The sequence below is a fragment of the Pecten maximus genome, chromosome 19 (genome assembly GCF_902652985.1).
Source record: "Pecten maximus chromosome 19, xPecMax1.1, whole genome shotgun sequence".
Lineage (NCBI taxonomy): Eukaryota > Metazoa > Mollusca > Bivalvia > Pectinida > Pectinidae > Pecten > Pecten maximus.
In genome coordinates, this window is record NC_047033.1 from 18,858,026 (window position 1) to 18,884,291 (window position 26,266).

Consider the following 26,266-nt stretch of genomic DNA (forward strand, 5'->3'; position numbering starts at 1 on the left):
TGACTGTCTACCGACAGTGTTGTGAAGCTCATATAAAATGATCTGACTGTCTACCGACAGTGTTGTGAAGTCTTATTTAAAATGATCTGACGGTCTACCGACAGTGTTGTGAAGTCTTATTTAAAATGATCTGACTGACTACCGACAGTGTTGTGAAGCTCATATAAAATGATCTGACTGACTACCGACAGTGTTGTGAAGCTCATATAAAATGATCGGACTGTCTACCGACAGTGTTGTGAAGTCTTATTTAAAATGATCTGACTGACTACCGACAGTGTTGTGAAGCTCATATAAAATGATCGGACTGTCTACCGACAGTGTTGTGAAGTCTTATTTAAAATGATCGGACTGTCTACCGACAGTGTTGTGAAGCCCTATTTAAAATGATCTGACTGACTACCGACAGTGTTGTGAAGCTCATATAAAATGATCTGACTGTCTACCGACAGTGTTGTGAAGCCCTATTTAAAATTATCTGACTGTCTACCGACAGTGTTGTGAAGCTCATATAAAATGATCTGACTGTCTACCGACAGTGTTGTGAAGCTCATATAAAATGATCTGACTGTCTACCGACAGTGTTGTGAAGTCTTATTTAAAATGATCTGACGGTCTACCGACAGTGTTGTGAAGTCTTATTTAAAATGATCTGACGGTCTACCGACAGTGTTGTGAAGTCTTATTTAAAATGATCTGACTGTCTACCGACAGTGTTGTGAAGTCTTATTTAAAATGATCTGACGGTCTACCGACAGTGTTGTGAAGTCTTATTTAAAATGATCTGACTGTCTACCGACAGTGTTGTGAAGCCTTATTTAAAATGATCTGACTGTCTACCGACAGTGTTGTGAAGTCTTATTTAAAATGATCTGACTGTCTACCGACAGTGTTGTGAAGTCTTATTTAAAATGATCTGACTGTCTACCGACAGTGTTGTGAAGTCTTATTTAAAATGATCGGACGGTCTACCGACAGTGTTGTGAAGTCTTATTTAAAATGATCTGACTGTCTACCGACAGTGTTGTGAAATCTAACTGTCTACCGACAGTGTTGTGAAGTCTTATTTAAAATGATCTGACTGTCTACCGACAGTGTTGTGAAGCTCATATAAAATGATCTGACTGTCTACCGACAGTGTTGTGAAGCTCATATAAAATGATCTGACTGTCTACCGACAGTGTTGTGAAGCTCATATAAAATGATCTGACTGTCTACCGACAGTGTTGTGAAGCTCATATAAAATGATCTGACTGTCTACCGACAGTGTTGTGAAGCTCATATAAAATGATCCGACTGTCTACCGACAGTGTTGTGAAGTCTTATTTAAAATGATCTGACGGTCTACCGACAGTGTTGTGAAGTCTTATTTAAAATGATCTGACTGTCTACCGACAGTGTTGTGAAGCCTTATTTAAAATGATCTGACTGTCTACCGACAGTGTTGTGAAGTCTTATTTAAAATGATCTGACTGTCTACCGACAGTGTTGTGAAGTCTTATTTAAAATGATCGGACTGTCTACCGACAGTGTTGTGAAGTCTTATTTAAAATGATCTGACTGTCTACCGACAGTGTTGTGAAGTCTTATTTAAAATGATCTGACTGTCTACCGACAGTGTTGTGAAGTCTTATTTAAAATGATCTGACTGTCTACCGACAGTGTTGTGAAGTCTTATTTAAAATGATCTGACTGTCTACCGACAGTGTTGTGAAGTCTTATTTAAAATGATCGGACTGTCTACCGACAGTGTTGTGAAGTCTTATTTAAAATGATCTGACGGTCTACCGACAGTGTTGTGAAGTCTTATTTAAAATGATCTGACTGTCTACCGACAGTGTTGTGAAGTCTTATTTAAAATGATCTGACTGTCTACCGACAGTGTTGTGAAGTCTAACTGTCTACCGACAGTGTTGTGAAGTCTTATTTAAAATGATCTGACTGTCTACCGACAGTGTTGTGAAGTCTTATTTAAAATGATCGGACGGTCTACCGACAGTGTTGTGAAGTCTTATTTAAAATGATCTGACTGTCTACCGACAGTGTTGTGAAGTCTTATTTAAAATGATCGGACGGTCTACCGACAGTGTTGTGAAGTCTTATTTAAAATGATCTGACTGTCTACCGACAGTGTGTGAAGTCTTATTTAAAATGATCGGACGGTCTACCGACAGTGTTGTGAAGTCTTATTTAAAATGATCTGACTGTCTACCGACAGTGTTGTGAAGTCTTATTTAAAATGATCTGACTGTCTACCGACAGTGTTGTGAAGCTCATATAAAATGATCGGACTGTCTACCGACAGTGTTGTGAAGTCTTATTTAAAATGATCTGACTGTCTACCGACAGTGTTGTGAAGTCTTATTTAAAATGATCTGACTGTCTACCGACAGTGTTGTGAAGTCTTATTTAAAATGATCTGACTGTCTACGGACAGTGTTGTGAGGTCTTATTTAAAATGATCGGACTGTCTACCGACAGTGTTGTGAAGCCTTATTTAAAATGATCTTACTAGTTACCGACAGTGTTGTGAAGCCTTATTTAAAATGATCTTACTAGTTACCGACAGTGTTGTGAAGCCTTATTTAAAATGATCGGACTGTCTACCGACAGTGTTGTGAAGTCTTATTTAAAATGATCGGACGGTCTACCGACAGTGTTGTGAAGCTCATATAAAATGATCGGACTGTCTACCGACAGTGTTGTGAAGTCTTATTTAAAATGATCTGACTGTCTACCGACAGTGTTGTGAAGTCTTATTTAAAATGATCTGACTGTCTACCGACAGTGTTGTGAAGTCTTATTTAAAATGATCTGACTGTCTACGGACAGTGTTGTGAGGTCTTATTTAAAATGATCGGACTGTCTACCGACAGTGTTGTGAAGCCTTATTTAAAATGATCTTACTAGTTACCGACAGTGTTGTGAAGCCTTATTTAAAATGATCTTACTAGTTACCGACAGTGTTGTGAAGCCTTATTTAAAATGATCTTACTGTCTACGGACAGTGTTGTGAGGTCTTATTTAAAATGATCGGACTGTCTACCGACAGTGTTGTGAAGTCTTATTTAAAATGATCTTACTGTCTACCGACAGTGTTAAGAAGCCTTATCGCATGTCCTATCTAAGACCTACTACATACAACCATGGACAGGCGGTTTTCTCTTCTGGTCCTTCTCTTCGGTATTACAGGTAATCCTTTATTTTCTATTTTGGTCCAGCTCGTAATTATATATAAGTTACTATGTTTTACATGATATATTATCATAGGTATGTTACTATCTTCTACAACGGCAAAGAACATATTACATACATCACGACCTTATTGGATTTGATAAGTCATGTATTACGACACTCTTTCACCTTCATCACATAGATCGTGATATATACATAAGTTTATTTGGAATTGCATTACATACTAACTTACCCTTTCCAAGAAAATATTTTATTGCATAATACGTATGTTACTCAAAGGTGGACAGGTGAAATGGCGTCCTATTAAACATGTATTCATTGTGGAGATGCTATGATTAACTACGTAAATATCTTATCCAATTATAACTAATCACTTAAATATGAAACTAATTGAGCAACTTTGTAGCTCTCTTTGAAGTTATAATGTCACGTGTCTCTCGGAGTACACCAGGTCACGTAACTGAACCAGACTTTGATAGGCTGACGGCAGGTGGCAATTATGTTAAACTTAGTTGTGCACAAGTGAAAATATATCCAAAGCTATATGTATGTGTAGATATTGTAATATTTCGTGTGCTCATTTGGAGAACTTAATTGGAGTAGGAATGTACACAGGTATACAGAATAAGTTACAGAAATATTAATATTTGTTTTGTAAGATAATTCCCGGAATGTTTAAAGGTGACAATACGGAGTACAGTTAGATCTAAGGTGTAGATAAGAACTGTGTCAGATAGTGACATTCACGGCGGTCAGTTCCCACAAACTTATTAACCACATTTTGTGTGTGGATAATCATATTCCATCCGTGAAAGTGCTTTCACAATAACATCCGTGAAAGTACTACTATATCAAAATAACATCCATGAAAGAACTATCACAATCACTTAACATCCGTAAAAGTACTACTACACTCATTTAACATCCGTGAAAGTACTACTAGTATCAAAATAACATCCGTGGAAGTACTATCACAATCATTTAACATCCGTGAAAGTACACTCACAATCGCTCAACATCCGTGAAAGTACTATCACAATCACATTCACATCCGTGGAAGTACTATCACAATCACATCCATGAAAGTACTACTACACTCATTTAACATCCGTGAAAGTACTCTCACAATCGCTCAACATCCATGAAAGTATTATCACAATCACTCAACATCCATGAAAGTATTATCACAATCACTCAACAGCCGTGAAAGTACTATCACAATCTTTAAACATCCGTAAAAGTACTATCACAGTCACTAAACATCCGTGAAAGTATTTTCACAATCACTTAACATCCGTGAAAACACTATCACAATTATAGGTACATGTATAACTCGCACAGTCACGATCAGGGTCGATAAAAAGACGGTAGAATATAAAAAGAATATATTTACAAGGAGACATTGAAGATAGCCAAAGGACAATAAGACCACGTGTACAGGAAGATAAAGCGTCCTCCGCTTCTTAGTAAAAGATAACAGAATACCGACAAATGAAAAAAAAATCGTAATTCTAGCTCAAAATCTATCAAACAAAACAAAAGGGGGAACTATGAACAAAATATCGAGATTCGCATTGATACCATCGAAAAAAAATAGGATACGACCAGGTGTTTCACAAGAGTGTCCGTCTTCTACTTCTTCGACGCATCCACCATGTAAATCTAGGTCAAATCCAGTTTAGGTCACATCCTCAAAATAAGAATAAAGACGGTAACAGCACAACCACTGGGTATTTCAACAAGCATCGAATAATTCTGACTTCATATCGCGTAAGGAAATGAAACATTTCCAAATGAGATCAGGATAAGACCATAAGGCTTTGCCTTTGTCTCCAGCAACCTGCATCTGTGGAAACAATTTGTTGTTATTTTCCGTCAGTAGTCGACACTGTCACGATAATAGCACGTTCCCAAACGGCATACCAGGGTAGTCACTGTAACAATATCACTATTATATGACGCTTTTAGCTCCACATATGATCATGCATTGATTCTAGTTATCTCGAATATTTTGGTTTCAATGGGAATCCCCTCCAGATGGTAACCCCATAATTTTAGTTTTGTGATGTTTTGATACTGATAGTTCGGATAGGAGCACTTTCTAATTTAGAAGTTTTTTGTTATGAGGAAAGTTGTGTCTGACATATAATCATAATAAAAAAAATTGATTGCAATATGCACTGATTATGCAGTTTTGCCACGGTTCACATAATCAACATTCATATTGCTTTCATTCCTGAGTACTTGTTTGTTTGTTGCCTGGGTTTACTGCAATTTGAGGCAGTGTCTCTTTGTAGTAGTTTGTGACTACCTCAATGAACAACATATTGGAGGTCCGTTGCATACCATCCAGAGCACTACCTGCTATAGATACTTGTGAACATAACGACATGGATATTTTATGTAATATGTCTGATCCACGTGAGCTTTCTGTGTTCTCCTGAAACTTGCATTTTACGTATGTTTTGCTGAAATTAACAGGTATCTTAACCAATTAAATGTCAAAATCAAGACCCATGGATAGCCATGATACATATTAACAATTCGTCAAATTACTTCTGTTCCATTGGACCAGAATAGTTTGGAATAGAATGGATTTGTCATTGAATCTTAAGCTGTTTATTATAGACATATGTTCTGTGTAACACCAGGGCCGGTGACCGGAGAATGTCCGAGCGGCTGGATTGGACATGGGCACTCATGCTACTTCTTCAGCAACAAAAACAGAAACTGGTATGACGCAGGGGTAGGTATGGAATTCTAAAAACGACAATTACGACAGGTAGGTAAGATTTTCATCTTAATATCTTACTGAGGACAATATCGTCAGTTACATCTGATCAAAGTCTAAAATAGTCAAATTACGACAGGTAGGTAAAATGTTCATCTTGAAGTCTGAGGACAAATCATTATTCCGTCAGGTAGTTCAGATCTTAAAGTTTAACAAAAGTCAAATTTGCACTTGCACTGCTTTACGCTAATTTTAACGCAGTCAGGGTTTACTAAACTGAAGGAGAGAGAGAGATGTTAATATAGGATTTTGGAAATGCACACAATAACAATCATGTATCTGTAGTTTAGAGACAGATTGCGTTCAGAATGAATAGAATTTTTAAAAGAAATTTCCAAATTAGTCCTAGACTTTTTTCTTGGAAAACATTCTTCATGAAGGATTGAACAAAACATAATTGACACAGATTCGTATTGAGGATGTCGCCGATAAAGTAGAGGACGCTTACCTTACCGGAACGCGTGGTCTTATTCTCCTGGCACTGTTTGACTGGTCTTCATGATAATCTATATATCATGTATTTTCCCTACGTTCTTCCGATTTTGAGTCAGAATTACGGTTTCGTTATTGGTAGTGTTATAACTGTGATCCTGGTATTGGTTAATTTTGCTTGGAAGTTGTAATTTGAAATTTGTAATTTGATATGAACATGTATATTTCATACCAGTACACATGCGAGGCCATACACAGTAAGAGAGTGGCTATTGACTCCGAGGACGAAAATACATTTTTGGCGGGAGTTTTATCACATTTTAGAGGTAAGTTTTGTAAATAATTATCTGATAGTAATTAATTGGATACACTATCAGCATAATACTAATATAATACATAACACATAATTCTAAATATATTTATCAGAAGACACTGAACAAAGACAACATTTCTTCACTAAATAATGTCTTTTAATTGGTCCTAAACTTACAAGTAAAAGGCGAATGATGACCAAAAACGTCAACCACGTGACAGCTAAAGAGTTGGAGGAAACTGGGACCAGGATATTCCTCCAGACTCAAAAGCTGATACTATAATGTGATGTAAAATGATACATACTTTCCAAAAAAGCCGAGCAATATGTTGTCTATCAGAAAAATACCGTCAGCACCTCTGTATGTCATGGTCGAAGTCTTCACGAATTGGAGAACGTGCCTGCAATATAAAACAGGAAAACCCAAAGCAGAAAATGTGTGAAAATGGGGAGAAAGGGTGGAAATTTGCCTTTCTCTTTAGGCGAACTTGATTCTGACGTGCCGGGGTGCGGGTGACAAAGCGGTAAAATTGTGTCCCAAAAGTGCGCGCCCAATTCCGGCACGTGCCGATCGGCGTAAATTCCTGCTGGTTTGGAGGCACCGCACACCGGCAAACAAGATAGCGACGTGTTCCCCCGAATGATAAGATTAGGTTAAAAGTTAAAGAATTTCAACTTGTTTTGAGTCTGTCAGGCTATTATAGTCATTTATATTGCAAAATTAGTTGATTTTGAATGATCTGCAGCGTTCGATGTTTACAATGCTTTTGAAATGTGTTTATTCATATATAGATATGTAAAATAAATAAAAATAAATAGAAATAAATATGTTTTGGTCTATGTCGGCCATATTGCAAGTGAGCCGCTTTGCTTGAATACCGGCAAACGGCACAAGCGGCAAGCTAGAATCAAGCTCGCCCAGTAGCTGTTCCAAATATGTCTACCGGATTATACTGTGCAAAGGGGGATAACTCCAAAATTAGGGGCGGTAACTTGGTACAATGCACAAAGCAATGAATAGAGAAACTACTGCATGTAGTCGTTCGTATTCCTGTGCTTACTAGAAAAAATAATTTTATAAATGGGTATCAAACTAGCCCCAAAATTAATAAGTCGGCCTTCATATGATCAATTAAATCATATTTAAAAAATATTTTTTAATATATATAAAACATGAATTAAATCATACAGTCCGACAGGGTTATATAATGTTGGTACACAAACCGCTGTGAAATATTGACAGTGAAGATTTTTGAAAGAGGCTGCTTCAATTATGGCATTAAAACCATCAAACTGACGAACGAATTAATCTGAAAAAAAAAATGTAAAAACGTTATGCGCGCGTCGGAAAAGTCGTTGGTTGGCATTGATGAACACATACGTAGTCACTAGTAGAAGCCACCTGCCTTCTTGCAAAAGACCTGGACAAGACACCTGGTACAATCTCACCTACCCGAGATGAGTGGGACGTGTTGTTATCGCTCAATCCTCTAAATAAACTGCAGGGGATTTCATTTCCTCCCCATATCATTTCCCTACCTGAGAATTGTTTTGTGATCTTCATGTCCCCGTGAGAGGATTTCTCATGACGTCATTGTTGTCTTGGCAAAATCAATGTGTTAATAAGGCCAGCGACGCCTTCCAAGTTTTAATTGTCACGGGTAAAATAACAAGTAATTGTATAATTCCATCCTTTATTAAGTTGTTGATAACGTAGACATCACTAGTTACGTTGGTGGACGTGAGTAAACATCACCCCGACAAACGTAGGTTATTGGAATAACACGTGCGTCTAGTATTTGTCGTATAGCACAATACCAACTCTGATAATACTATTTATGTCTACACAACTTCTGATACTATTGCGGAGATCAAAATTCCGCGTGCAACTTTGTCAAAACCTCTGATAGTAATCGTTTTATATATGAAATATCTTATTCTTTCGTATAACTGAAAATTGCGTGTTAAATTTCGTCCAAACTTCAAATCTCACAAAGTTTATGTTTAAATTATAATCCAAACTATAACGTGTGTGTGTCGGTATTTGTGTGTGTGTCGGTATTCGTGTGTATGTCGGTATTCGTGTGTATGTCGGTATTCGTGTGTGTGTCGGTATTCGTTTGTATGTCGGTATTCGTGTGTGTGTCGGTATTCGTGTGTATATCGGTATTCGTGTGTATGTCGGTATTTGTGTGTGTGTCGGTATTTGTGTGTATATCGGTATTCGTGTGTTATCGGTATTCGTGTGTATATCGGTATTCGTGTGTATGTCGGTATTCGTGTGTATGTCGGTATTCGTGTGTATGTCGGTATTCGTGTGTATGCCGGTATTCGTGTGTATGTCGGTATTCGTGTGTATGTCGGTATTCGTGTGTGTGTCGGTATTCGTGTGTATGTCGGTATTCGTGTGTATGTCGGTATTCGTATGTGTGTCGGTATTCGTGTGTATGTCGGTATTGGTGTGTATGTCAGTATTCGTGTGTGTGTCGGTATTCGTGTGTATTGTCGGTATTCGTGTGTATGTCGGTATTCGTGTGTATGTCGGTATTCGTGTGTATGTCGGTATTCGTGTGTGTATGTCGGTATTCGTGTGTGTGTCGGTATTCGTGTGTGTGTCGGTATTCGTGTGTGTATGTTGGTATTCGTGTGTATGTCGGGATTCGTGTGTATGTCGGTATTCGTGTGTGTGTCGGTATTCGTGTGTGTGTCGGTATTCGTGTGTGTGTCGGTATTCGTGTGTGTGTCGGTATTCGTGTGTGTATGTCGGTATTCGTGTGTATGTCGGTATTCGTGTGTGTGTCGGTATTCGTGTGTATGTCGGTATTTGTGTGTATGTCGGTATTCGTGTGTGTGTCGGTATTTGTGTGTATGTCGGTATTCGTATGTGTATGTCGGTATTCGTGTGTGTATGTCGGTATTCGTGTGTATGTCGGTATTCGTGTGTATGTCGGTATTTGTGTGTATGTCGGTATTCGTATGTGTATGTCGGTATTCGTGTGTGTATGTCGGTATTCGTGTGTATGTCGGTATTCGTGTTTATGTCGGTATTCGTGTGTATGTCGGTATTCGTGTGTATGTCAGTATTCGTGTGTATGTCGGTATTCGTGTGTGTGTCGGTATTCGTGTGTATGTCGGTATTCGTGTGTATGTCGGTATTCGTGTGTGTATGTCGGTATTCGTGTGTGTGTCGGTATTCGTGTGTATGTCGGTATTCGTGTGTATGTCGGTATTCGTGTGTGTGTCGGTATTCGTGTGTGTGTCGGTATTTGTGTGTATATCGGTATTCGTGTGTATGTCGGGATTCGTGTGTATGTCGGTATTCGTGTGTGTATGTCGGTATTCGTGTGTGTGTCGGTATTCGTGTGTATGTCGGTATTCGTGTGTATGTCGGTATTCGTGTGTGTGTCGGTATTCGTGTGTGTATGTCGGTATTTGTGTGTATGTCGGTATTCGTGTGTATGTCGGTATTCGTGTGTGTATGTCGGTATTCGTGTGTGTATGTCGGTATTCGTGTGTATGTCAGTATTCGTGTGTATGTCGGTATTCGTGTGTGTGTGTCGGTATTCGTGTGTATGTCGGTATTTGTGTGTGTGTCAGTATTCGTGTGTATGTCGGTATTCATGTGTATGTCGGTATTCGTGTGTGTATGTCGGTATTCGTGTGTATGTCGGTATTCGTGTGTATGTCGTTATTCGTGTGTGTATGTCGGTATTCGTGTGTATGTCGGTATTCGTGTGTATGTCGGTATTCGTGTGTGTATGTCGGTATTCGTGTGTATGTCGGTATTCGTGTGTATGTCGTTATTCGTGTGTGTATGTCGGTATTCGTGTGTATGTCGGTATTCGTGTGTATGTCGGTATTCGTGTGTATGTCGGTATTCGTGTGTGTGTCGGTATTCGTGTGTATGTCGGTATTCGTGTGTGTATGTCGGTATTCGTGTGTATGTCGGTATTCGTGTGTAAGTCGGTATTCGTGTGTATGTCGGTATTCGTGTGTATGTCGGTATTCGTGTGTATGTCGGTATTCGTGTGTGTGTCGGTATTCGTGTGTATGTCGGGATTCGTGTGTATGTCGGTATTCGTGTGTATGTCGGTATTCGTGTGTATGTCGGTATTCGTGTGTGTGTCGGTATTCGTGTGTGTATTTCGGTATTCGTGTGTGTGTCGGTATTCGTGTGTGTATTTCGGTATTCGTGTGTGTGTCGGTATTCGTGTGTGTATATCGGTATTCGTGTGTATGTCGGTATTCGTGTGTGTGTCGGTATTCGTGTGTATGTCGGTATTCGTGTGTATGTCGTTATTCGTGTGTATGTCGGTATTTGTGTGTGTGTCGGTATTCGTGTGTATGTCGGTATTCGTGTGTATTTCGGTATTCGTGTGTGTGTCGGTATTCGTGTGTATGTCGGTATTCGTGTGTATATCGGTATTCGTGTGTAAGTCGGTATTCGTGTGTATGTCGGTATTCGTGTGTATGTCGGTATTCGTGTGTATGTCGGTATTCGTGTGTGTGTCGATATTCGTGTGTGTATTTCGGTATTCGTGTGTGTGTCGGTATTCGTGTGTATGTCGGTATTCGTGTGTATGTCGGTATTCGTGTGTATTTCGGTATTCGTGTGTGTGTCGGTATTCGTGTGTATGTCGGTATTCGTGTGTATGTCGGTATTCGTGTGTATGTCGGTATTCGTGTGTGTGTCGGTATTCGTGTGTATGTCGGTATTCGTGTGTATGTCGGTATTCGTGTGTATGTCGGTATTCGTGTGTGTGTCGGTATTCGTGTGTATGTCGGTATTCGTGTGTATGTCGGTATTCGTGTGTGTGTGTCGGTATTCGTGTGTGTATGTCGGTATTCGTGTGTGTATGTCGGTATTCGTGTGTATGTCGGTATTCGTGTGTATGTCGGTATTCGTGTGTATGTCGGGATTCGTGTGTGTGTCGGTATTCGTGTGTATGTCGGTATTCGTGTGTGTATGTCGGTATTCGTGTGTGTGTGTCGGTATTCGTGTGTGTATGTCGGTATTCGTGTGTATGTCGGTATTCGTGTGTATATCGGTATTCGTGTGTATGTCGGTATTCGTGTGTATGTCGGTATTCGTGTGTGTGTCGGTATTCGTGTGTATGTCGGTATTCGTGTGTATGTCGGTATTCGTGTGTATGTCGGTATTCGTGTGTATGTCGGTATTCGTGTGTGTGTCGGTATTCGTGTGTGTATTTCGGTATTCGTGTGTATGTCGGTATTCGTGTGTATGTCGGTATTCGTGTGTATGTCGGTATTCGTGTGTATGTCGGTATTCGTGTGTATGTCGGTATTCGTGTGTATGTCGGTATTCGTGTGTGTGTCGGTATTCGTGTGTGTGTCGGTATTCGTGTGTGTATGTCGGTATTCGTGTGTATGTCGGTATTCGTGTGTGTGTGTCGGTATTCGTGTGTATGTCGGTATTCGTGTGTGTGTCGGTATTCGTGTGTATGTCGGTATTCGTGTGTATGTCGGTATTCGTGTGTATGTCGGGATTCGTGTGTGTATGTCGGTATTCGTGTGTATGTCGGTATTCGTGTGTATGTCGGTATTCGTGTGTGTATGTTGGTATTCGTGTGTATGTCGTTATTCGTGTGTGTGTCGGTATTCGTTTGTATGTCGGTATTTGTGTGTGTGTCGGTATTCGTGTGTATGTCGGTATTCGTGTGTATGTCGGTATTCGTTTGTATGTCGGTATTCGTGTGTATGTCGGTATTCGTATGTGTATGTCGGTATTCGTGTGTATGTCGGTATTCGTTTGTATGTCGGTATTCGTGTGTATGTCGGTATTCGTATGTGTATGTCGGTATTCGTGTGTGTATGTCGGTATTCGTGTGTATGCCGGTATTCGTGTGTATGTCGGTATTCGTGTGTGTGTGTCGGTATTCGTGTGTGTGTCGGTATTCGTGTGTATGTCGGTATTCGTGTGTGTGTCGGTATTCGTGTGTGTGTCGGTATTCGTGTGTGTATGTCGGTATTCGTGTGTGTGTCGGTATTCGTGTGTATGTCGGTATTCGTGTGTGTATGTCGGTATTCGTGTGTGTATGTCGGTATTCGTGTGTGTGTCGGTATTCGTGTGTATGTCGGTATTCGTGTGTATGTCGGTATTCGTGTGTATGTCGGTATTCGTGTGTATGTCGGTATTCGTGTGTATGTCGGTATTCGTGTGCGTGTCGGTATTCGTGTGTGTATGTCGGTATTAGTGTGTATGTCGGTATTCGTGTGTATGTCGGTATTCGTGTGTGTGTCGGTATTCGTGTGTGTGTCGGTATTCGTGTGTGTGTCGGTATTCGTGTGTATGTCGGTATTCGTGTGTATGTCGGTATTCGTTTGTATGTCGGTATTCGTGTGTGTGTCGGTATTCGTGTGTATGCCGGTATTCGTGTGTATGTCGGTATTCGTGTGTGTGTGTCGGTATTCGTGTGTGTGTCGGTATTCGTGTGTATGTCGGTATTCGTGTGTGTGTCGGTATTCGTGTGTGTGTCGGTATTCGTGTGTGTATGTCGGTATTCGTGTGTGTGTCGGTATTCGTGTGTATGTCGGTATTCGTGTGTGTATGTCGGTATTCGTGTGTGTGTCGGTATTCGTGTGTGTGTCGGTATTCGTGTGTGTATGTCGGTATTCGTGTGTGTGTCGGTATTCGTGTGTATGTCGGTATTCGTGTGTATGTCGGTATTCGTGTGTATGTCGGTATTCGTGTGTATGTCGGTATTCGTGTGTATGTCGGTATTCGTGTGTATGTCGGTATTCGTGTGTATGTCGGTATTCGTGTGTGTGTCGGTATTCGTGTGTATGCCGGGATTCGTGTGTATGTCGGTATTCGTGTGTATGTCGGTATTCGTGTGTGTGTCGGTATTCGTGTGTATGTCGGTATTCGTGTGTATATCGGTATTCGTGTGTAAGTCGGTATTCGTGTGTATGTCGGTATTCGTGTGTATGTCGGTATTCGTGTGTATGTCGGTATTCGTGTGTGTGTCGGTATTCGTGTGTATGTCGGGATTCGTGTGTATGTCGGTATTCGTGTGTATGTCGGTATTCGTGTGTATGTCGGTATTCGTGTGTGTGTCGGTATTCGTGTGTGTATTTCGGTATTCGTGTGTGTGTCGGTATTCGTGTGTGTATTTCGGTATTCGTGTGTGTGTCGGTATTCGTGTGTGTATATCGGTATTCGTGTGTATGTCGGTATTCGTGTGTGTGTCGGTATTCGTGTGTATGTCGGTATTCGTGTGTATGTCGTTATTCGTGTGTATGTCGGTATTTGTGTGTGTGTCGGTATTCGTGTGTATGTCGGTATTCGTGTGTATTTCGGTATTCGTGTGTGTGTCGGTATTCGTGTGTATGTCGGTATTCGTGTGTATGTCGGTATTCGTGTGTATGTCGGTATTCGTGTGTGTGTCGGTATTCGTGTGTATGTCGGTATTCGTGTGTATGTCGGTATTCGTGTGTATGTCGGTATTCGTGTGTGTGTCGGTATTCGTGTGTATGTCGGTATTCGTGTGTATGTCGGTATTCGTGTGTGTGTGTCGGTATTCGTGTGTGTATGTCGGTATTCGTGTGTATGTCGGTATTCGTGTGTATATCGGTATTCGTGTGTGTATGTCGGTATTCGTGTGTATGTCGGTATTCGTGTGTATGTCGGTATTCGTGTGTATGTCGGTATTCGTGTGTATGTCGGTATTCATGTGTATGTCGGGATTCGTGTGTATGTCGGTATTCGTGTGTGTATATCGGTATTCGTGTGTATGTCGGTATTCGTGTGTATATCGGTATTCGTGTGTATGTCGGTATTCGTGTGTATATCGGTATTCGTGTGTGTGTCGGTATTCGTGTGTATGTCGGTATTCGTGTGTGTGTCGGTATTCGTGTGTATATCGGTATTCGTGTGTATGTCGGTATTCGTGTGTATATCGGTATTCGTGTGTGTATGTCGGTATTCGTGTGTATGTCGGTATTCGTGTGTGTGTCGGTATTCGTGTGTATGTCGGTATTCGTGTGTGTATGTCGGTATTCGTGTGTATATCGGTATTCGTGTGTATATCGGTATTCGTGTGTGTGTGTCGGTATTTGTGTGTATGTCGGTATTCGTGTGTATGTCGGTATTCGTGTGTATGTCGGTATTCGTGTGTATGTCGGTATTCGTGTGTGTGTCGTTATTCGTGTGTGTGTCGGTATTCGTGTGTATGTCGGTATTCGTGTGTGTGTCGGTATTCGTGTGTATGTCGGTATTCGTGTGTATGTCGGTATTCGTGTGTGTGTCGTTATTCGTGTGTGTGTGTCGGTATTTGTGTGTATATCGGTATTCGTGTGTATGTCGGTATTCGTGTGTATGTCGGTATTCGTGTGTATGTCGGTATTCGTGTGTGTGTCGTTATTCGTGTGTGTGTCGGTATTCGTGTGTATGTCGGTATTCGTGTGTGTGTCGGTATTCGTGTGTATGTCGGTATTCGTGTGTATGTCGGTATTCGTGTGTGTATGTCGGTATTCGTGTGTGTGTCGGTATTCGTGTGTATGTCGGTATTCGTGTGTGTGTCGGTATTCGTGTGTATGTCGGTATTCGTGTGTGTGTGTCGGTATTCGTGTGTATGTCGGTATTCGTGTGTATGTCGGTATTCGTGTGTATGTCGGTATTCGTGTGTATGTCGGTATTCGTGTGTATATCGGTATTCGTGTGTATGTCGGTATTCGTGTGTATGTCGGTATTCGTGTGTGTGTCGGTATTCGTGTGTATGTCGGTATTCGTGTGTATGTCGGTATTCGTGTGTGTGTCGGTATTCGTGTGTATGTCGGTATTCGTGTGTATGTCGGTATTCGTGTGTATGTCGGTATTCGTGTGTATGTCGGTATTCGTGTGTGTGTCGGTATTCGTGTGTGTATTTCGGTATTCGTGTGTATGTCGGTATTCGTGTGTATGTCGGTATTCGTGTGTGTGTCGGTATTCGTGTGTGTATGTCGGTATTCGTGTGTATGTCGGTATTCGTGTGTGTGTGTCGGTATTCGTGTGTGTGTCGGTATTCGTGTGTGTGTCGGTATTCGTGTGTATGTCGGTATTCGTGTGTATGTCGGTATTCGTGTGTATGTCGGGATTCGTGTGTGTATGTCGGTATTCGTGTGTATGTCGGTATACGTGTGCATGTCGGTATTCGTGTGTGTATGTTGGTATTCGTGTGTATGTCGTTATTCGTGTGTGTGTCGGTATTCGTTTGTATGTCGGTATTTGTGTGTGTGTCGGTATTCGTGTGTATGTCGGTATTCGTGTGTATGTCGGTATTCGTTTGTATGTCGGTATTCGTGTGTGTGTCGGTATTCGTGTGTATGCCGGTATTCGTGTGTATGTCGGTATTCGTGTGTGTGTGTCGGTATTCGTGTGTGTGTCGGTATTCGTGTGTATGTCGGTATTCGTGTGTGTGTCGGTATTCGTGTGTGTGTCGGTATTCGTGTGTGTATGTCGGTATTCGTGTGTGTGTCGGTATTCGTGTGTATGTCGGTATTCGTGTGTGTATGTCGGTATTCGTGTGTGTATGTCGGTATTCGTGTGTGTGTCGGTATTCGTGTGTATGTCGGTATTCGTGTGTATGTCGGTATTCGTGTGTATGTCGGTATTCGTGTGTATGTCGGTATTCGTGTGTATGTCGGTATTCGTGTGCGTGTCGGTATTCGTGTGTGTATGTCGGTATTAGTGTGTATGTCGGTATTCGTGTGTATGTCGGTATTCGTGTGTATGTCAGTATTCGTGTGTGTATGTCGGTATTCGTGTGTATGTCGGTATTCGTGTGTGTGTCGGTATTCGTGTGGGTGTCGGTATTCGTGTGTGTGTGTGTGTCGGTATTCGTGTGTGTGTCGGTATTCGTGTGTATGTCGGTATTCGTGTGGGTGTCGGTATTCGTGTGTGTATTTCGGTATTCGTGTGTGTGTCGGTATTCGTGTGTGTGTCGGTATTCGTGTGTATGTCGGTATTCGTGTGTGTGTCGGTATTCGTGTGTATGTCGGTATTCGTGTGTATGTCGGTATTCGTGTGTATGTCGGTATTCGTGTGTATGTCGGTATTCGTGTGTGTGTCGGTATTCGTGTGTATGTCGGTATTCGTGTGTGTGTCGGTATTCGTGTGTGTGTCGGTATTCGTGTGTGTGTCGGTATTCGTGTGTGTGTCGGTATTCGTGTGTATGTCCGTATTCGTGTGTATGTCGGTATTCGTGTGTGTGTCGGTATTCGTGTGTGTGTCGGTATTCGTGTGTATGTCGGTATTCGTGTGTGTGTCGGTATTCGTGTGTGTATTTCGGTATTCGTGTGTATGCCGGTATTCGTGTGTATGTCGGTATTCGTGTGTATGTCGGTATTCGTGTGTATGTCGGTATTCGTGTGTATGTCGGTATTCGTGTGTGTGTCGGTATTCGTGTGTGTGTGTCGGTATTCGTGTGTATGTCGGTATTCGTGTGTATGTCGGTATTCGTGTGTATGTCGGTATTCGTGTGTATGTCGGTATTCGTGTGTGTGTCGGTATTCGTGTTTATGTCGGTATTCGTGTGTATGTCGGTATTCGTGTGTATGTCGGTATTCGTGTGTATGTCGGTATTCGTGTGTGTATGTTGGTATTCGTGTGTATGTCGGTATTCGTGTGTGTGTCGGTATTCGTATGTGTGTCGGTATTCGTGTGTATGTCGGTATTCGTGTGTGTATGTCGGTATTCGTGTGTGTATGTCGGTATTCGTGTGTATGTCGGTATTCGTGTGTGTGTCGGTATTCGTGTGTGTATGTCGGTATTCGTGTGTATGTCGGTATTCGTGTGTGTGTCGGTATTCGTGTGTGTATGTCGGGATTCGTGTGTATGTCGGTATTCGTGTGTGTATGTCGGTATTCGTGTGTATATCGGTATTCGTGTGTATGTCGGTATTCGTGTGTATGTCGATATTCGTGTGTGTATGTCGGTATTCGTGTGTATGTCGGTATTCGTGTGTATGTCGGTATTCGTGTGTGTATGTCGGTATTCGTGTGTATGTCGGTATTCGTGTGTGTATGTCGGTATTCGTGTGTATGTCGGTATTCGTGTGCGTGTCGGTATTCGTGTGTATGTCGGTATTCGTGTGTATGTCGGTATTCGTGTGTATGTCGGTATTCGTGTGTATGTCGGTATTCGTGTGTATGTCGGTATTCGTGTGTGTATGTCGGTATTCGTGTGTAAGTCGGTATTCGTGTGTGTATGTCGGTATTCGTGTGTATGTCGGTATTCGTGTGTATGTCGGTATTCGTGTGTATGTCGGTATTCGTGTGTGTGTCGGTATTCGTGTGTATGTCGGTATTCGTGTGTATGTCGGTATTCGTGTGTATGTCGGTATTCGTGTGTATGTCGGTATTCGTGTGTATGTCGTTATTCGTGTGTATGTCGGTATTTGTGTGTGTGTCGGTATTCGTGTGTATGTCGGTATTCGTGTGTATGTCGGGATTCGTGTGTGTGTCGGTATTCGTGTGTATGTCGGTATTCGTGTGTATGTCGGTATTCGTGTGTATGTCGGTATTCGTGTGTATGTCGGTATTCGTGTGTGTGTCGGTATTCGTGTGTATGTCGGTATTCGTGTGTGTGTCGGTATTCGTGTGTATGTCGGTATTCGTGTGTATGTCGGTATTCGTGTGTGTATGTCGGTATTCGTGTGTATGTCGGTATTCGTGTGTGTATGTCGGTATTCGTGTGTATGTCGGTATTCGTGTGTGTATGTCGGTATTCGTGTGTATGTCGGTATTCGTGTGTATGTCGGTATTCGTGTGTATATCGGTATTCGTGTGTGTGTCGGTATTCGTGTGTATGTCGGTATTCGTGTGTATGTCGGTATTCGTGTGTATGTCGGTATTCGTGTGTATGTCGGTATTCGTGTGTATGTCGGTATTCGTGTGTATGTCGGTATTCGTGTGTGTATGTCGGGATTCGTGTGTATGTCGGTATTCGTGTGTGTATGTTGGTATTCGTGTGTATGTCGGTATTCGTGTGTATGTCGGTATTCGTGTGTATGTCAGTATTCGTGTGTGTATGTCGGTATTCGTGTGTATGTCGGTATTCGTGTGTGTGTCGGTATTCGTGTGTGTATGTCGGTATTCGTGTGTATGTCGGTATTCGTGTGCGTGTCGGTATTCGTGTGCGTGTCGGTATTCGCGTGTATGTCGGTATTCGTGTGTATGTCGGTATTCGTGTGTATGTCGGTATTCGTGTGCGTGTCGGTATTCGTGTGTGTGTCGGTATTCGTGTGTGTATGTCGGTATTCGTGTGTATGTCGGTATTCGTGTGTGTGTCGGTATTTGTGTGTATATCGGTATTCGTGTGTATGTCGGTATTCGTGTGTATGTCGGTATTCGTGTGTATGTCGGTATTCGTGTGTGTATGTCGGTATTCGTGTGTGTATGTCGGTATTCGTGTGTATGTTCAAACTGTCAATTTGTAGTAAATGGTACTAATAAATGGTGTATCTTTTTTACAATCTGTTGCGACCTTGTCTACATAATAATTACAATGTTAGCTCAAAATAAGAAACCATATAGGTATATCAGAATACAGCTGACCGGTATTGATTTTTTTCATAAATCGGGCGAAATCGAACCTCAGATAATATCATCTTTTCAGCTTGAGCTAGTTACTTCATCTCCTTGTTATTTCTGATATCGTGATGAATGTTACATGTAGATATTGACAGTTGTGGTGAAGAAGTGTCGTTTTAAAGCATATGAGACCATGCTAACTTTTTAACGATTATATTTGCAGGTGCCTTTCGATCAGATTCGTTCTGGACAGAAGGTACATCAGAAGGATCGTCTGATGGAAGTTATAAATGGGCAACATCTCAGGATCCTGTCACCTACACAAACTGGGACACAAACGAGCCGAACGCAACTGTGGGGGACTGCGTTGTGCTGAAATTTGACCGAACCTGGCAATCCAGGAATTGTCACCATGATCAAGGCTTTATCTGCGAGGTCAGGTACGTGTAGGTATTGTATATATGATCAATTAGGTAGAAAACACGGACAAAAGCTTATTTCAAAGTTTCAAGTTATCCGTTCTTTATCGGGGACAAAACACACGAATTATTCGTACATTTCAACAGCAATTGAGAGTTACATATACAGTAGAACCGAAATGAATTAAACAACATCACACAGATGTTCGTCCTTGTAGAACTCGTCAGTGATGATAAGGGCCTAAAGACTTCATACCTTGGACTCGTCAGTGATACTAATGACCTAAAGTGTTGATACCTAGGACTCGTCAGTCATACTAACGACCTAAAGTGTTGATACCTAGGACTCGTCAGTGATACTAACGACCTAAAGTGTTGATACCTAGGACCCGTCACTGATACTAATGACCTAAAGTGTTGATACCTAGGACTCGTCAGTGATACTAACGACCTAAAGTGTTGATACCTAGGACTTGTCAGTGATACTAACGACCTAAAGTGTTGATACCTAGGACGCGTCAGTGATACTAATGACCTAAAGTGTTGATACCTAGGACTCGTCAGTGATACTAACGACCTAAAGTGTTGATACCTAGGACGCGTCAGTGATACTAAGGACCTAAAGTGTTGATACCTAGGACTCGTCAGTGATACTAATGACCTAAAGTGTTGATACCTAGGACTCGTCAGTGATACTAACGACCTAAAGTGTTGATACCTAGGACTCGTCAGTGATACTAACGACCTAAAGTGTAGATACCTAGGACTCGTCAGTGATACTAATGACCTAAAGTGTTGATACCTAGGACTCGTCAGTGATACTAATGACCTAAAGTGTTGATACCTAGGACTCGTCAGTGATACTAATGACTTAAAGTGTTGATACCTAGGACTCGTCAGTGATATAAAGGACATAAAGTGTTGATACCTAGGACTCGTCAGTGATGGTAGGGGTCGAAAGTGTTGACACCTAGGAAGCGACCAAACGAAAACGCAGAAAAGGTCGAAAGAAATGTCAAAGTTCCAATGGGTCAGTGATATGAAGACTTTATGTTTGTAATCGTGTATACATTTAATATTTCGGTCAAATAAAATAACATTACTTATCGTTCCAGTTGTCAAATACTTGCATGTATGTTTTTTATTTCGTTTAAAACTGTAATCTTCATTCAATTCTATGAATGAATATTCTGTAAAAGAATTGATATTTTCATGAAACTTGTATAACATTCCCCTCCTCGCATAATACAGATTAATCACACATCAAGATAGCTACAGATTCGCCCACGAAAATTTTCCCCAAGCGTTTTATTACGTGATTTATGTTGATCCGGCCATGAAAGAAACTTAGAAAATGTGCACGATTAGCGTGATTTTAATAAGCTGCTTAACTTGTACACGTAAATACTCAGAAAACCATTCTTGTAAACGTGAGAATAGGCATACCAGTGTGTCTCCAGAGGCATAATGTATTTATAAAAGAGATAGTTTGAATGTTTGGTTGTTGGTATGAAATTTTCACCCTGAGATGCAAAATAGTTAAGCTGTTTGCAGACGCTCGTTTCTCATTCCTAAATCATTAACTCCAAATTTCGTTAAAAACAATTCATGTTTTGCTCTATATGTAACATTTGCCTATAATTTTAGAGTTCCGATCAAAGCTAAACTAAAATTTGTGGCGAAAATAAATCATCATTTTAAAAATCTCTTCACATTCATTTTATTCTTCATAGCGTTAAAATCTAGGTAATATTTTCCCTCGCTCCCAGATATTGATTTTATTAACATACTATGTATACTGTTTTATTTTTCAGTCGCCAACAGAGTGACTGTCAGACAACTGATGGAGCGTCTGTCATTGGATAGAATCGGAGATAAATATATGCTTTAATAAACCAGCATCAGAAACAAGACTTGGCATTTGCGTGATATATTATTACTGTCGTGAAATCTCTGACAATGAGACCGTTTTACCTGTAATCAAGATCTGACAGGTGAAGTCAGGAGACAGATATGCGTATCCGTAGGTACATTTGTATGTCTCCTTTCAATTAGTTCTGTACACGTCATCGTATCTATAATTAACTCCAAATGTATTATATAGGATTCTAAATCGGGCAAATGTGGCATAAGAGTTAAATACACTGACGTCTCCTCAGTGACAACCGTGAACCGTTAATATGTGATATTCGTTCATTAACATTATACAGACGTCATATTACCCAAAAGAGACCACTCAATTTATTTTAAAATGAAGTGTGTACTTAATGATCCAATTCAGTGTTAGTATGTTAATGATCAAAATTAGTTCTAGTATTGCTCGAAATGTCCCAGGGGATATGACTTGTATAGACATAGCCTGTTGCCCAGTTCTCGTTAAATCATTTTGATTTAATAGAAATATATTTGAAATGAAATTTTGACCTTTTTTATGTACATATTTCGAGTTTATTGCCTTCTCCTATGATGTTAGGCCCGTAGAATCACTGACGAGTCCTAGAAGGATTCATTCTAACTCTAAAGAATCTATCGATTTGTTTGAACAGTACTAGCGTCTTGTGTGTATACCGGTAATTGTTAAAGGTGCTCACCGACATGGTCAGATACATGTCACTATCATTGTGTCTATCATGTCCGGGTTGAAGTCATATTATTATATAGACGAGAAAAGACAACAGAGAAAGCCGTTTGGTTTGTTTTCGTTTAACGTCCTATTAACAGCCAGGGTCATTTAAGGACGTGCCAGGTTTTGGAGGTGGAGGAAAGCCGGAGTAACCACTGGCCTACAGTTAGTACCTGGCAACTGCCCCACGTAGGTTTCGGACTCGCAACCCAGAGGTGGAGGGCTAGTGTTAAAGTGTCGGGACACCTTAACCACTCGGCCTTCGCGGCCCCTCGGGAGTTCCAATAATATTGGATAATGCTTATCTGTTAGAAGGCAACAGAGAAAGTCGTAAAACGTTTATTCTATAACCACATTCCATTTTTTCACTCTGTACAGTTCCTTCCCCATTCAAAATTTAAGGAACGCATTCCATCTCTTCGTTTGACATCCTTCATTTTAAGTAACTAGGGCGGCATTACAAGTGCTTGGCTATGAATTATACTGAGCGTATTTTGTTAAACGTACCACTAAAGATGAATATATACCGAGGATGGAATCATGAGATTGATTGGTCGACAACACATCTGTTTATATCTATGACAAATTCTTCCACCAGAATATTGAGAGCAAAGTGTTTGGTCGGCACGTTTTAGTATTTCATACGAGACTGATTGTAATGAAAAGCTTATCAGAACAGGTGACAGAGACCTTACAATTTAACAAGGCCGCACCTCTAGATTAACTTAGGCTGTAAAAATGGTGTGTCGACTTCCGATTCATAAGGTTATATCTACACGAATCTAGCAAACGTATATATGCAAACTCAAACAAACAAGAATAAAAACAAACAAAAAAGAAAATAAAAAACAAACAAGAACAAAACAGCAGGATTCATCAGGCATCTACAAAAAGGTACGTTCATATTACAAATTCGTATAGACCTCGATCAGGATTGCAAAATAGACAAACAAGATATACGCATGTTTTAATACAAAAATAAAAAAGAATACCGACGTAATAATGAAACCATAATTCTAACTCCAAATCGATTGAAGGAGGGAAATACCAAAACCTTAGCCACTGAGTCCAAGGACAGGGTTAGCTGGAGACGATCTCTGACAATGTCTCTGGCTTAAAATACTCTTTTTAAATACTAAGTAAACCAGATTAAGTCACAATCGACTTAATCGTCAATCGTCACTTAATCGACGGAACCATTGGGGATATCAACAAGCTCTGAACACGTCTTACTTCATATCACATGAGGAAATAGAATGTTCCCATGGTCTTCATCAACCAACATCTTTTGAAATGTTGTTTTGTTAATTTCTCCGTCAGTAGTCCACATCTGTCAGAGAAATCGTGAAAATGGTAACAAACCATTGAATAACGAATAAACTGGGACATATAACTACCAAAGGAAGGGGAAGTAGGATGTTACTATCCAGAAAGGTAAATAAACGCGTTTGAAATTGAAACCGTCACGCTTTTCTTAAAACTTACCCGTAAGCTGTTTGTGTTGCTTACGTTGTAAGTAAAGATCGAGGTAAGCGTCTGATGTTGAAGTGTCTGTAGTGTCTTTGTTAGGTTGTAAGTAAAGATCGAGGTAAGCGTCTGATGTTGAAGTGTCTGTAGTGTCCTTGTTACGTTGTAAGTAAAGATCGAGGTAAGTGTCTGATGTTGAAGTGTCTGTAGTGTCTTTGTTAGGTTGTAAGTAAAGATCGAGGTAAGCGTCTGATGTTGAAGTGTCTGTAGTGTCTTTGTTAGGTTGTAAGTAAAGATCGAGGTAAGCGTCTGATGTTGAAGAGTCTGTAGTGTCCTTGTTATGTTGTAAGTAAAGATCGAGGTAAGTGTCTGATGTTGAAGTGTCTGTAGTGTCCTTGTTACGTTGTAAGTAAAGATCGAGGTAAGCGTCTGATGTTGAAGTGTCTGTAGTGTCCTTGTTATGTTGTAAGTAAAGATCGGTGTAAATGGCTGATGTTGAAGTGTCTGTAGTGTCCTTGCTACGTGGTAAGTAAAGATCGAGGTAAGCGTCTGATGTTGAAGAGTCTGCAGTGTCCTTGTTACGTTGTAAGTAAAGATCGAGGTAAGTGTCTGATGTTTAGGGGTCTCTAGTGTCCTTGATTTCAGGTTCTGAAGGGTATATCCGATCGACACGGTCAATGACGTTATTGTAATCTAAAGAGAACTCATCGCTAATGTACCTGTTACCTGTTCTGATATATTCTTTAATATAATTTGCTCCAAGCCAGCACTAAAGCGTTTTATATAAGGATCTATATAGAGTTTTGGAATCCAATATTAACAAAGAAGATCCGTACATTCTCTCTATTCGGGATTTTAAAAGATTTCAATACTGAAAATAATTGGAGAGTATTTCGTCTTTAGAAAGTACAGACAATGTGTAGGTAAATTGTCTGTACTTTCTAAAGACGAAATACTCTCCAATTATTGTTACACTTGTTGACAAGCAAGCGTAGTTTTTTAAGCAGGAAATAAAAAAGTGTTTTCAAACAAAACTGTTAATGTTGGATTTTTACATCTAGATCAAGAAATATGTTTTGTTTTCGTTTCAGATTTTAAACTGCTTATTCTTTAGGAATTAATGGATCGACAATAAAGTGGCTCAATCTTATTCACTTTAGATCTCTTGGGATCAAGCACTCGTTATAGATGGAAGGTGGGCTTTTTTGTTGTTTTTTTATTGTTTTTTTTTTCAAAGTGTTTAAAGGTGCTTTTTGCTTTTTTCAAACTTTTTGTATGAACATTTCGAAGGGGGAGGGGGGGGGGGGGGGGGGGGATTCATCATGGTTTATATTTGAAATTACACTTGAGACTTTACATTTCTTACACTTTTTATATCCATCACTGACGAGTCGTTAAGGAACGAAACAGCTGTATTTAGCAGTTTTTTATTCTTCACTGACGTGTCTTAAAGGAAAGAAACAGCTGTATGTTGCAGTTTTATATTGATCAATTGGTACACATTGTACCTCTGTATGATATTGATCAATTGGTACACATTGTAACTCTGTATGATATTGATCAATTGGTACACATTGTACCTCTGTATCATATTGATCAATTAGTACACATTGTAACTCTGTATGATATTGATCAATTAGTACACATTGTACCTCTGTATGATATTGATCAATTGGTACACATTATAACTGTATGATATTGATCAATTAGTACACATTATAACTCTGTATAATTCTTTTTACAAGTACTTTTCAGCTCTTCGTTAAGTAATAGTTGTTCGACGAATAAATTTGACATTATCTCATGTAAGGTTTCGTTTTTACTCGGTTTATATACAAATTTAATGTATCATGGAAAGTTTAAAATCATCATAGTCATGTACATGTTTTAATTAGATGATCTTTGAGTTGATCAATTAACGACTCTCCGTTGTATGTGGTGTCGTAGATCGATCCGTCGTTAATGTATCGGTGTGACTTACTATTAGCAGCTTATTGTGTACGTGCAGATATTCAGGTAAATCCTGTTAGCAAGACTTTCCTTTAATCTGAAATGTTCGTCATATTTCCCCCTGCATTCAGATTTTGATATCATTTACCTATTATATATTGTTTAATTTCCCATCCTCCCATAGAGTGACTGTCAGCCAACTGATGGAGGTAACTGTCATTGGATAGAAATGGAGATAAAACATGTTCACTAATAAACAAACATCGGAAACAAGATTTGGTATTTGCGTGATATATTATTATAAATAATAATCTTTCTTGGGGAAATTACTGAGACCCTCTTAACATACCTGTAATCGAGATCCGAGACCCTTAATACTAGCCGCAATATATCGCTCGACTAGGGAGATCTTCTCTTTAGCTCGATCGGTTGAGCGTAAGCCGAGGTCCCGGGTTCGATCCCTAGCGGAGGCATGATTTAAATTTAATTAATCATGTGCTCTGTTACACCTGTAATCGAGATCTGAGATCCTTTTATCATACCTG

The 26,266-nt window shown here is 40.3% G+C and overlaps 1 protein-coding gene across 1 annotated transcript; it reads left to right on the top strand.

Annotated features, from left to right (window-relative positions):
• Window positions 1-3,067: 3,067 nt before the first annotated feature.
• Window positions 3,068-21,594, top strand: LOC117318135 (perlucin-like protein). Its single transcript, XM_033873146.1, has 5 exons — window positions 3,068-3,192; window positions 5,847-5,941; window positions 6,654-6,744; window positions 19,486-19,702; window positions 21,496-21,594. The coding sequence occupies exons 1-5, from the start codon at window positions 3,147-3,149 to the stop codon at window positions 21,545-21,547; spliced, it is 501 nt and encodes a 166-aa protein (XP_033729037.1). The 5' UTR covers window positions 3,068-3,146; the 3' UTR covers window positions 21,548-21,594.
• Window positions 21,595-26,266: the final 4,672 nt, after the last annotated feature.

Excerpts from the sequence above, each read along its gene's own strand:
- LOC117318135 (XM_033873146.1), top strand. The coding sequence starts at position 3,147 with ATGGACAGGCGGTTTTCTCTTCTGGTCCTTCTCTTCGGTATTACAG. Across the intron at positions 3,193-5,846 it reads CCTTCTCTTCGGTATTACAG|GGCCGGTGACCGGAGAATGT; the intron begins GTAATCCTTTAT and ends GTGTAACACCAG. Across the intron at positions 6,745-19,485 it reads AGTTTTATCACATTTTAGAG|GTGCCTTTCGATCAGATTCG; the intron begins GTAAGTTTTGTA and ends TTATATTTGCAG.